Here is a 12,279-nt window from a genome sequence, read left to right on the forward strand (position 1 = left end):
TTGATCAAATTTTCTATGAAAATAAATTTTTGACAAATTAATAAATTCAATATTACAAATTTTAATTTTCGTGTTATTTCATACCCAAAAAAATTGTCGCTGAAAGTAGGGGTTGTGTCCCATCAACTATGTAAAAATTAGTTTAATCCAATCCCAATATTTGAGTTCCTGACACTATGGAAGGGTAAATTTCATCCAATCTGGTTTAATTTTGGTACGCGATGTCAATATATTTCTTCTAACAACAATGAAAAATTGGTTTATATCGGTCTATAATTATATATAGTCCCTGTATAAACCGATCCCCAGAAAACAATGTTAAGGGAGTTTCAGAATAACTTGCGGCTTCATTCTCTGATTAGCATACTTTAAGTTATTTCGATGGATAATTGGCCGACGCCGTGTAGACATATTTGTGTCGGCTGAGCTGTCAAATCCGCTGCCGCCAGTGGCAAAAATTAATAGGTACTTCGTCATTAATCACAAAAATTAGCTGCAGTATCGATTATGTCGTCTATAAAAAGTTATGCTGTGGCCAACATGTGAGATTTATCTCAAAAATTTGGATAACGACATTATTGGACGAATAAAAGTATAATTAACGAAAATATAGTTATAGGAAATGTTTGTCTTGCAAGACTCTTAAGATATAAAAACAAAGTTCTGTCTTCACACTTCAATAATCAATATGGCAATATGGTATAATTTTCAAATTCTTAGTTTATATAAACAATTTTTCATCTTTGATAACCTAAGATTCAATTAAGTATCCTCTATACAAAAAGGGACATTCTTACCGTTACACCACAGTACCATGCATCCCAGTAAAACACCTTACAATTTTAATTTGTATTTTGTAGTTTTTTTATTATCATTTCTTTTAATATTATTTGTTATTATTAATTAATATTTTTTATAATATCTTATTTTCTATAATTTTCACTTTTTCTCATGAAAACACTATAAATATAATTTCTATAAAAATTAATTATTAACTAAACTAAAGAAAATGGTCAATTTTAAATTGATCGTTTTTTTGTTGTTTTTGTTTGTTGGATGAATTAAAAATCTGTTAAAAACTATTTTATCCATAATTAATAAAAATAAATTGTTTGATTTTGTTTACAATATTAGAATTTTGTGTGGTTTGTTACAATCAATTCAAAACTTAAATGTCCTAGAATGAAAATTAAAAAAAAACGTTTTGAAATGAAAATGGATAAAACAAAACTCAGCAAATGAACGGAGCTGCAAACGGAATAATCCGCAAAAATTAAAAATAATCATACAAACAGTTCGTATAAAGTTCAATTCTGTCGAGGAAAAAAACAGCACTTTAAGGGGACTTTTGCTTTCGGGGAGAAATGGAGAGAACAAAAATTAATTAAAAAAAAATTTTCTTACAATGAAAAGATAACACAATAATAAGTGAAATAGTTGGATATTTTGCCTATGTCTTTTCTCAGATAGATCGTGAAAAGATCGTTTTATACAAAATTAGTATTAAAGAGCAAAAGTGCTTGAGTAATTCTTTTACTGTAGTACATGTTTTGATTACTTTGTGGATGATTAAATTTCAAGAAAATCATAAAAAAGCAAATATTCTTAAGAAAAAGAAACAAACAAAATAAAATTTGAAATTAATTATGGAAAAACAAAAATAAATCTATAAAAAGTTTAACAATATTTGCATACATTTGTAGTTTAATTTATGGTTAATGATATACAGTATTATAATAAATTTATTATTGTTTGTTGCCATAGTGAAGAAGGGCAATGACGACAGACACGAGGACGAGGAGTGCGTTGTATGAGAGAGACGGATTAATGAAAGATGATAGGGTTGCAGAAAGTAGGTGTGTGAGAATTTTTAATGATTTGTCTTAGCCAAATCAATGATTGCTATCACCTCCTCCTCCGCCATTACTCGCTCCATTTAATCTCACCGATCGTCGTCGTGTCATAATACGTTGAGCCATACCTGCACCTACTTGTTCCGTCGCATCACTCGACAAGGGATCACTACCGCTACATGCTGTCAACTCTTCATTGGCCATGCCATCCATAGCATTGTCCACAATGCTGTTATTAACCGTCGAAGCATTAATGAGTATTTCATTTTCATCAATCGATTGTATTGAGGATCTTCGACTTGGAGGCACTACTCTCAGTTTCGATTTTTTAGGTGGCAATGTTCGCGGTGATGAGACAACTTGTACGGGTGCCGTCGTTGCCATGGCTACAGGTATACTTTCCGAAGGAGTCTCACATTCATAATTTCTTTTCCTTGAAGCGACCGTTCTCATTTTTGCTCCTATAGCTCCGCCGCCATTGCCCTCGTGTATTAGTTCCGCCATTGTGGCATCTTCAGTGCCATTGTAATATGATGTGGGACGCATTGCTATATTTTCATCAATTGTTTCCAGAGGCATATTGTTCATAGGTATATTTGAGGAAGGTGGTATTGTTTGTTTGTACATCTGTTCTGCCGCTGTCATCTGTTGCATTTGAACGTCATTTTCATAGATATTGCCATTGATTATTGTTGATGCACCATCATCATCCCGTACAACATCGGCCGAGCACATGTCTTGTTCATTCTTAATAATATCCGCATCATCTTGATTTGGATTTACTCCAGTTTTTAGTTGAAAATTTTCCTTTTCCAAAACTTGTATGCGATCTCGCGTGGTTTTTAACTCTTGTTGCAAAAATAATATTGTACTTTGCATACCTTCGACATCTTCGTCTAATTCCTGCAGGAAATCGTCAAGTTCTAGAAAAAAAATTATTGCAAAAGTTAGGAATAAAACACATTTACAAATTAGAAAAAAACTTATTTACAAATGTGGTATGATAATATTGTCAAGTGTCATTTGGCTTCCCCAGTGATGCCTTGATGAAGCTTTTAAAGTCTATATTTTGAGTATTGCGGTTGATGAAATCTATAACTGACAAAGGGAGCCACCGTGGTACAATGGTTAGCATGCCTGCCGTTGGTGGATTACGCCTTGGATTATCACCTCGCAGAAGTGCTGATGACGTTTCTGAGCAGTGTTGCCAGTAATGGGGATTTTCCCTCAAATTGGGGATATTTTGTTGTGTATAGGCCAACATTTTTGAGTAGGGGACTTGGGGATTTGGTGGGAAATTTTCGTAAATTTATGGAATTTTTCGAATGCTTAAAGAAGCCCAACGAATCCTCAATATATAAAAAAGGAAACCTTGCATCTCATAATTTTACGGCATACACACGGTGCAAATGGAGCATTTGGACTAGAAACGGACGTAGGATTTTGTTTTGGGGACACGAGCGCTAATTTATAATTTTACTTAACTTGGCTAAGACATTTTTTGAGAAGTAGATGTACATTTTTGTTTATAAATACATGGTGACCAGAACTACAAATTATTTCCTCGAACATTTGGAAGACGATCACCGGGGTCTCCGGTTTTTGTGTTTCGAAAGCTTGATCTTATTGCAACTCGCAAATTTACATGTTATATATTTTTTTCAATTTTCAAATTTTTACGTGTTTTCTACAGCGGAGCATTTTCTTCTTATTATTATTATTATTTTTTTTTCATAAAACACTCAGATATTTTAGGGTTTTTGTGCGGAATTTTTAGTTTTATTGGAGATTTTGTCACAATTTGGGAACAAGAGCCAGAAAAATAGTGGTAAAACTCTTCTTGAGTGTTTCAAAGCCCCTCGAAGTATACTCCGTTATAAAAAAGAGGTCCCTAGTCATTGAGCTAATCTAAACCGAAAACGGATTAAAAGGTGCTTAAGAACAACGTCAAAGTTTTTTTCCTGTTTTAAAAATATGCAGAAAATTTGTATGTGAAAAACAAGTGCTAGAGTCTAGAGTCGAAGTTATACTTAATCAGTATTTGAAATATCTACATCCAAATTTGTCAAGACTTGCCCATTTTCCAAGTCTTGCCCATTCATTGCTCTCAATTGTAGAACCTATGATCTAAAGCGCAACATAAATACCAGGAACAAATAAATGCTTATATACTGCCCCAATACTGCTTCAATGTAATCGAACAGCATTAATTGACTATCGTAATTTAAAAAATTGAAAAAAAATTCTATGAAATATTTTTTGGGTAATCGGCCACTTCAATTAAAAATCTCTGAATATGAAAATATATTTTCCCTTATACCTCATACACATTATACTTCAAAAATCCACTTTAACTAGATTTCGACTGTCACTTGCCTTATAAAAAAGGGAATTTCAAATCCATTTTTAATAGATTTCCGACTCTAATGTGTATGGGATATTAAATCGTTTGTATATATTACCTGATTGTGATTTTTTAACTTCTTCACTGAAACTTTTTTGCATCGATAATTCGGTTTCTAATTTTGCCAAACGGCCATTGGAGGTCATTTTGCCCAACTCCTCATTTTCCTGATACAAAAGACGACATTTGGCCATCAAACGTTTGCCGGTATTTGAGTCTGGTGTAAATTTCCAAGCAGATAATTCATTTTGTGTCTCTTCCAATTTAGCCTTGGTGGCTTTAAGCTCCTTCTTGAGTTTTTGAAAAAGTAGATTAACAGCAGGATCCAATAAAGCAGATCTCAGGGCAAGAGCAGAGGGTGCTTGAGCTGCTTTATATTCGGCTATTTGACTCTGTGAAAGACTCAGTGAAAGTTTTTTGATAAAGATACTTTTCGAAATATACTTACCACGTAATCCTGAAATTCTTGTTCTTTATTGGCCAAACGGCGCATAAGAATTTTCTCTCGCCTTTGGGCATCTGTACATTGCATCGAGAGACGTGATTGTTCCAATTTGAGATTTTCAATTTCATCTATTATGATAATTCGAAGTTTATTGGAAAATAGAAAATTAATTAAAATCATTGTGGTAAAATTAAATGTTTTCAACAAGTAGAAATAAACATTTGAGTAGTATTGATTACACATAAACATACAAATATTATAATGGACTTTACTAAAAACAAAAAAGCTCATTAAAGACATTATTCTAATAATTTATGAAATATGTACCAGAGTTTTTCTTTTTTTTTTTTTTTTTTTTTTTGCTATGCTCTCTTTTTTTCTCTGTATGCATTGTACAAAGGTGATTGTTATAAACAAAGATTTTTATAAATAAATAATAAACATAGCTGACAGGCTCATTTTATGTTTATTATTTTTGTTTTCTCATGAGTGTTTCTATTATTATTGTTTTTCTTTTTTTATTATGTGGATTAAAAACAAAATACGAAATCATACCAATACTTTGCAATCATTCGCATTCGTGTTGTTGTTGTTGCTGTTGTTAAATCGTGTCATTTTGTGCGATTTCTACAAAACGTCGTCGGGGGCTCTCGATACCAGTGATTGGTGTTGTGAAGGAGAACAGATCGATGTAAGTAATATAACGCAACACTGTAGTGTTACGTTGACGACGTATTTATTTCTTTTTTATGTTGCGTTACGAGAGAGTCTTCGAAAATTTAAAACGAAATAGGTTTTGTATTGGAATTTTACACTTGGTCGGAATTTAAACAACTCTCCCGTCATTCGCACTTTTTTCTTGAGACTCTAGAGATTTCAAATCTGTGACATTTTCAATTTCTCTTTTTCAATCAATCACATTCTCTTCTTTATTTATAGGCTTCATTCTTATATAGAAGATAGATTTATTATTTAATTGATATTCTTTACTACATCAATTTGGTATCAAACACACAATAATTTCAGGTAAAGAGAAATATATCTTTTTTCTTACAAACACTTCTTATTGACGCTTTTAGAACTTTTTTTTTTTTTGTAAAAAAACGACCCATTTTGTTGGTGATAATATTTTTTTGTTGACACATTACACGTAGCCGGATTTCATTTTAATTATAATTTTTGTTTATATATATTTTTTTATTTTTTGTAGGATTGTAACACTTTGGTTCTCGATATAAAAATATTATGTTATGTTTTAAATTGTTCTGAGCAGTACACGTTTTCGGATTTTATAGATACTTATATTACAGAGAAAGGAAAAATAGAAATTTTTTATCAATATTTTTCTTTGATATCTATTAAAGACAAATCCCTTTACGAGAAGTCAAGCAATGTATCCATGAAATAAACATTTCTCCTGAATGCTTGAAAAATGTTTAAAAATCTCTTCATTCTCAACACCAACCAGTCAAGATTAAGGCGGTTTAAGGTCCGGCATCATCGTAATGCCATGGTGCTTGAATTGCTTACAAGGCGTCATGGGTCCAATCTCAGTTTCAACCAGTAAGTTTTCCAGCGGTGGATTATCGCTTCTCGTTTCTGACAGTTTCAAAGCTTCTCTAAGTGTTTTCACATCAATGGGAAACGACGATCGTACTCAGCAATAAAATGAGGTCCATTGTCATTGTTAAGAGAGAATTTCACCACTTGTGAATGGTGTAATAACTGGCTGCCATTATACATAGCCTTAAGGTTAGGTAAGGGAACCACCTTTGTGCATAGTTAGCATGTCCGCCTTACATACCAAGTGTCATGGGATCAAAACCAGTTTCGACCATATACCAGATGCGGTTTATCCCCTCTCTCAATAATGCTGGTGACATTTTGTGAGTGTTTCAATGCTTCTCTAAGCGATTTTCACCGCAATGTGATACGCCATTCGGACTCAGCTATCAAGAGGTCCCTTGTCATTGAGTTAATTTGGAATCGGGCAGCACTATAACTAATCTATGGTCATGCGTCATCGCCATGAGCCACACAACCATCACGTTAAATAAAACAATTATAATAGGCCCGTGCCGATCCAAGGCCTCAAAGATCGGAATTTTGGGTTATAAAAAAATATTTTGGAAAGTATATGATTCTGGTTCGCATGGTCGAGGTCAACATTTGATTGATAGGTCTTTTTATTGATAACGACATAACTTCTGCCAAGTTTTGTTATGGACATGCTATCTAGAGGGATCAAAGAAAAGGTTTTTTTTCCCAAAGTCCAATTTATAAAATGGGACAATTTTATAAAGAAATGACCGGCATAGCTGGATCACACCGTTCTTTACAAAAATCATAAAAAAAATATTTCAGTTTGTTTTGGCACCATGGCCAGTGAACCTGTTGTACTGGTCCGTCTGTGTAAAACGATTAACTGATCCATCTGGCACTCTAATCCTATCATTTGTATAAAAAAGTAAGGAAAGGCCCGGCCCGAATATATTATATACTCCGTCACTTTATAGATCAAATTCGGCATGAATAGGTACAATGTTAATTCTATACCCTATGCAAAATTTTACTAAAACGAGTAAAAATTTAGTCTCTGAAATCATATGAATCTAAATCGGGCGAATTGGCTTACATACACACAAAAATTTTTTTTCTGATTCAATCACGAAATTAATTGATCCAATTAATTTTTAATTGAAATGTCTTCAATCACAGAAATGATAGTATCAATTAAAAAATTAATTGAAGGTCTATTAAAAAGTTAATTGATCCAATTAAAACATTAATTGATACTATTATTTTTGTGATTGATTTTTGTTTCAATTAAAAAATTTGTTGAATCAATTAAATTTTTAATTGAATATTTTTTAAAACTCAATTAAAATTTTAATTGGAAAAATTTTCGTGAAATTTTTTTGTGTGTAATTAGATTGTCAATTCTAAACTCTGCGATATTTAAAGTAAATCGGACTAAAACTTTTTCTATCTGTGGTTAAAAGAGAGTAAATAGGACCAAAGATATATATGGGATCTAAATCTGAACCGATTTAAATAAAATTTAGCACACCTGACGAAGCAATAAATTGTACACTTTGTGCAAAATCAATAATCGTCAAAAATCCTTCAGAAATTTGGTATAAACTGCAGTCTTTTGGCCGACACGGCTAAAGCTTATTTGAACAAGTGTTAATTAGTGCAGATTGAACAGAAAATGTTGGGTATAGGAATTATATTCTGCTCTTGCATAATTTAATCCCATGTTCATAGGTCTAAATAATGGAAATTACATACAAACTTTATGGCACCACTCGTGGAGATTTCCAATAAAATCTACACTAAACAATAAAAAAATATTAAACGTGCCATATTTAAAATCGGTAAACAAATACATACATACATATTACGTATGTATGTTAATATGTCAACTGGCTTATTTGCATTCATTGCTGTTATCTCTCCTCTTAGCGCCTTCTAAAAACATGACTGATTGCATAGAGACAATGTACATCCTTTAAAGGCCATCATATAGTTAAACAATTATTTTTAGTGATAACAATTTGGTTATATAAAGTGATTATTCGTAGAACCAAAGTGTTAATGTATTTCAAATAAAAATATATTTTACATAAACTTCAAATAATTCATATAAAGCTATGTGGCGAAAAAACAAAACGCGAATATCGAAAAAAAAAACAAAAAAAACACATATGTGGCACTATTTCATCTTGTGTATTTCTTCTTTTGCTTGGTATACATAAATTTATCATTCTTTTTCAACAAATATTTAAATTTTTTTCTTTGGACATTTTGTGTATTTCTTTCTCGTAGAAGATATGTATTTTTCTTCTTTGAAATTCAAAATAAAAACAATAACAAAATAGCAGTAAAAACTTGTTATACACACACACAGCAATTACGCGTTTTGATTCTGCGGAGTGGCGAGAAGCATGGCATATAACGCGTTTTAGTAGACTGTTAAGAAGGGGGCGAAGAGGTTATAGGTATATTGACTACCATTGGGTGAATAAATAGGACGCGCAAAAAAACTGAAAATAAAAAAATAATAACAGCAAACACCGACGACGACGAAACACACACGCTATTGTGAATTGTATGAGATTAGGAAAGAGAGACAAAGTGAGAGAGTATAAACTAGAAAGAATTACGAGGCGACGTCTTTATGATATATGTTGTTTTGTTGGTGTTTTGTGATAATTCGTTGTTTTGTTTTTTTTTTTTGCAAATACCGTTAATGACTCGCATTATTTTTTTGTTTGCCTTCGTTATAGATACTAGATACATTTTGATATTTCTATAAGAAAATATTAATGTTCTTTTAGCATTATTTTCGATTTTTTTACTCTCACGATTTTAATATCTGAGAAATGATTTTAAAAGTTTTTATCACATATTTTTTAGGGTAAAAAATTGGCTTTTCTTGAGAGTTTTTTTTTTCTTTATTTCTAAGGATTTCACTTTTTGGACATATATAAATGTCTTTATTTGTTTGCATTTATCAACACTTTTTGAATTTTTTAAATGTTTTTAAGCTTTTTGACACATTTTTGCAGTTCTTTTAAACACTTTAAATATTTTTATACTTTTTTTGTTTAGTCTTTTTTCACTCATTATAGTATTTGTATATTTTTATATTTGTATTTATATCTTGGCATTTTCTTTCATATTAAAGTTCTTACTGGTTTGCCAGAATTTTGGCTATACTTGGCATTCTAGATTTTTTGTAAAGCTATATTTTCAAGGCTTTTATAGATATCACCATTTCAAACCCACTTTGCACTTTACCGACATTTTTTTTTTTTTTGTTTCGTTTCAAATCAAATTGCTGTATTAACTAATGAAAAAATCGATGACGTATTTATTGTTGAATTAACACGATTTAAAGGACGAAAACCTTCAAAACCCTGAAATGTCTTATATTGGGAAGAAAAGTTCTTAAAGAGTCAATAAGAGTGTTCGTTCGAGTGTTCGCTGAATGCAATTTCATTACAATAAAATCTTATAGTTCGATTAAATTATTTGTAATTAAATATTTTTTAGAAATCAAGGTCAAAAGAAAGTAAATAAAATACAAAACAAACCACATCACCCAAAAGAATTAGAAGTTTTTCTTCTTATTATTACCGAGATAATGTATAAGATGGGGGTCAAAATGGATCTCTTTTGAAAACATTTTGTTTAACGTTTTTTCGAAATCGGCGCACAAAACACACACAAAATTATATAGTAATATTAATAGTAGTTGTTGAGTGGTAGTAGTAGTAAAACACAGTTCATATTTTCATTTGTTTTTTTTTTGCCTTTTTTTTCTTTTTTTACTTTTAAAATTATTTATCAACTTTAAATTTTTAAAACAAAAAAATAACATTTTCGTTTTTTTTTTTAAGATTTTCAAAAGAAAAAACTTTCGATTTGTATATTATAAAAATAGTTCAGTACCTTCGAGTTGGCGTTGACGCTGATCAGCAGCGGCTATGATGGCAGCAGCAGCAACTGTATCCTGGTGATGTGCTGTGGATATACTGGATGACAGCGGCGGCGAAGAGGGCCTTGAGGAGGCCGATAGCTGTGGTTGCTGCTGCTGACTGCCCGCATGGTGTACATGGTGCGGATGATGATGATGGTGATGATGATGATGTGAATAACTGGAGTGATGGTGATGGTGGCTCCCAGTATGGTGCGAGGAAGTAGGCTCCTCAGTAACAGAGGGGGTTGGAGAGGCGGGACCCGACAATAGACCACCACCTCCGCTTCCCGATGCTGTTGAACCTCCCATACCACCACCAACACCGCTGCCGCCTCCAACCGACGATGAGGAGGCATTATGTAAATTTTGTTCATATTTCGAGGACATTTTATCGTAACTATTCATCAAGGGTCTCTGATCGTCCATAGTCATTGCAGCGACACTCATTACAATTAGAAATTTTTCGATAAAGACTTAATTTTGTTTTTATACAAAAAGCCTTCAAATAACAATAATAATATACAGTTTCTTGTCTTTCGGGCACGTATGCCAGCAACGAATGTTGCTGTATATATCGAGATGGTTGTGTATGTATATAGAAATGGATGTTATAACCCTCAAACAAAGACCATGGTTGATTCGTCGTATATTCAGTGAAATTTTTCTTTCCCTTTATTTCTTATGGAATTATGCAAATCAAAAGCTTATATATGACGATTTTTCATAGATTTTTGCGTATAATGAAGGAAAACTCGTCAGCCACTTCTTTAATTTATTGATTCCACTGCCTTTTCTCCGTTTCGTGCATATATCTATGTATGCCTCGTCTTTTTTTTCGTTAAGACACACACACACAGAAACACAATTCTTCAATTTTCACTTACGTTGGCCGTACGCTAAATATTTCATGAAATTTGTAAACCTTTTTGTTAAATGTTTATTTCTAGCACTTTGTATGTTGAATTTCACATGAATTATGCACAACAACACGCAAAAATTAACTTTTTCACTCGCAGTGAAATAAATCGCGTCACAACTTTTTCTATGGTTGCCATAGACAGTAGAAAATATAGATTACCCGTCACTCTCACGGATGAACCGCGGATGAACTTATTCGAGAAGCAACGAATAATTTTTGTGACGTTTGCTTTAGTTTCATTCGTAGGAGAAATTAAGAGAATTTTTGACATTCACAGTAGGGAATAGAATTTTTGAAATTCACAGTAGAGGCAATATGTCAATTCTGTGAATGAATTACAGAATGTCAGAGAGAAAGCCGAACTGTGAAGACGAAATCACGTTTGTTGTAAAATTGGTAAGTAATTTGTTTTTACTATTTTTCTTTTCAGGTTTTGTACATTTTGTATATATTTTTTCATCATTTTGCTTTTTTCTTTAAAGGATTTTATTTTTTCTTTACTTTATCTTTGCAGGTTTTCTTCTCTTGTTGTCTCCAGGGATTTGGTTATGTTGCAGATTTCGTTCCAAATAACCTGTTTATGAAATAATAATTAATCAATTTTTTTCTTTTTCTTTCAGAATTTCTGCCAATGTAAAATGTTTGCATCGTGGTATCTGCGGCTAAATGTGTCTAATCACCACAATTATTGCAGGTTTCCATGATGCAAACTTTTTATTTTTCTGGTGAGAAATTGAGGAGACTTGGGATGGGAGAAGTATATCCCTCCATTAGCAGACATCCCTCTCTCTGCAACGTTGGACTGGGAATAGGGGTGGGAGATGATAATCCCTCACAGGCATGACCCCCCTTTCTCCATCATGGCAATATGAGGAAGTAGCTTTTTTGCCATTCCTCCAACGTGGGATAATATAATTAAAAAAAGTGCAAAGTTCCATGCAAAAAAGATTTGCGTGGGACTTTGGCGAAAAGGTGGTTTTGAGGCGCCCACAGGGTCAAAAATGCCTCACCTCTGCGAAGCTCCACGCAAAATTTTTTTTGCATGGAACTTGGTGGGGGGGGGGGTTTATTTCATGCGGAGTTGCGCGCAGTTATTTTGCGTGGAGCTTCGGTTTTTTTTTCAGGTTTAATGTGCAATCCAACGTTTTGTTGGATTGCTGCTCATGAGGA

At 32.6% G+C, this 12,279-nt stretch overlaps 1 protein-coding gene across 1 annotated transcript; it reads right to left on the minus strand.

Annotated features, from left to right (window-relative positions):
* Positions 1-840: 840 nt before the first annotated feature.
* fl(2)d (Pre-mRNA-splicing regulator female-lethal(2)D) lies at positions 841-11,252 on the minus strand. Its single transcript, XM_075309576.1, has 4 exons — positions 10,163-11,252; positions 4,706-4,830; positions 4,316-4,649; positions 841-2,776 (listed from the first exon to the last, which is right to left on the minus strand). The coding sequence occupies exons 1-4, from the start codon at positions 10,635-10,637 to the stop codon at positions 1,893-1,895; spliced, it is 1,818 nt and encodes a 605-aa protein (XP_075165691.1). The 5' UTR covers positions 10,638-11,252; the 3' UTR covers positions 841-1,892.
* Between the last annotated feature and the right edge of the window lie 1,027 nt (positions 11,253-12,279).

Source organism: Haematobia irritans, chromosome 5, assembly GCF_050003625.1.
Source record: "Haematobia irritans isolate KBUSLIRL chromosome 5, ASM5000362v1, whole genome shotgun sequence".
Lineage (NCBI taxonomy): Eukaryota > Metazoa > Arthropoda > Insecta > Diptera > Muscidae > Haematobia > Haematobia irritans.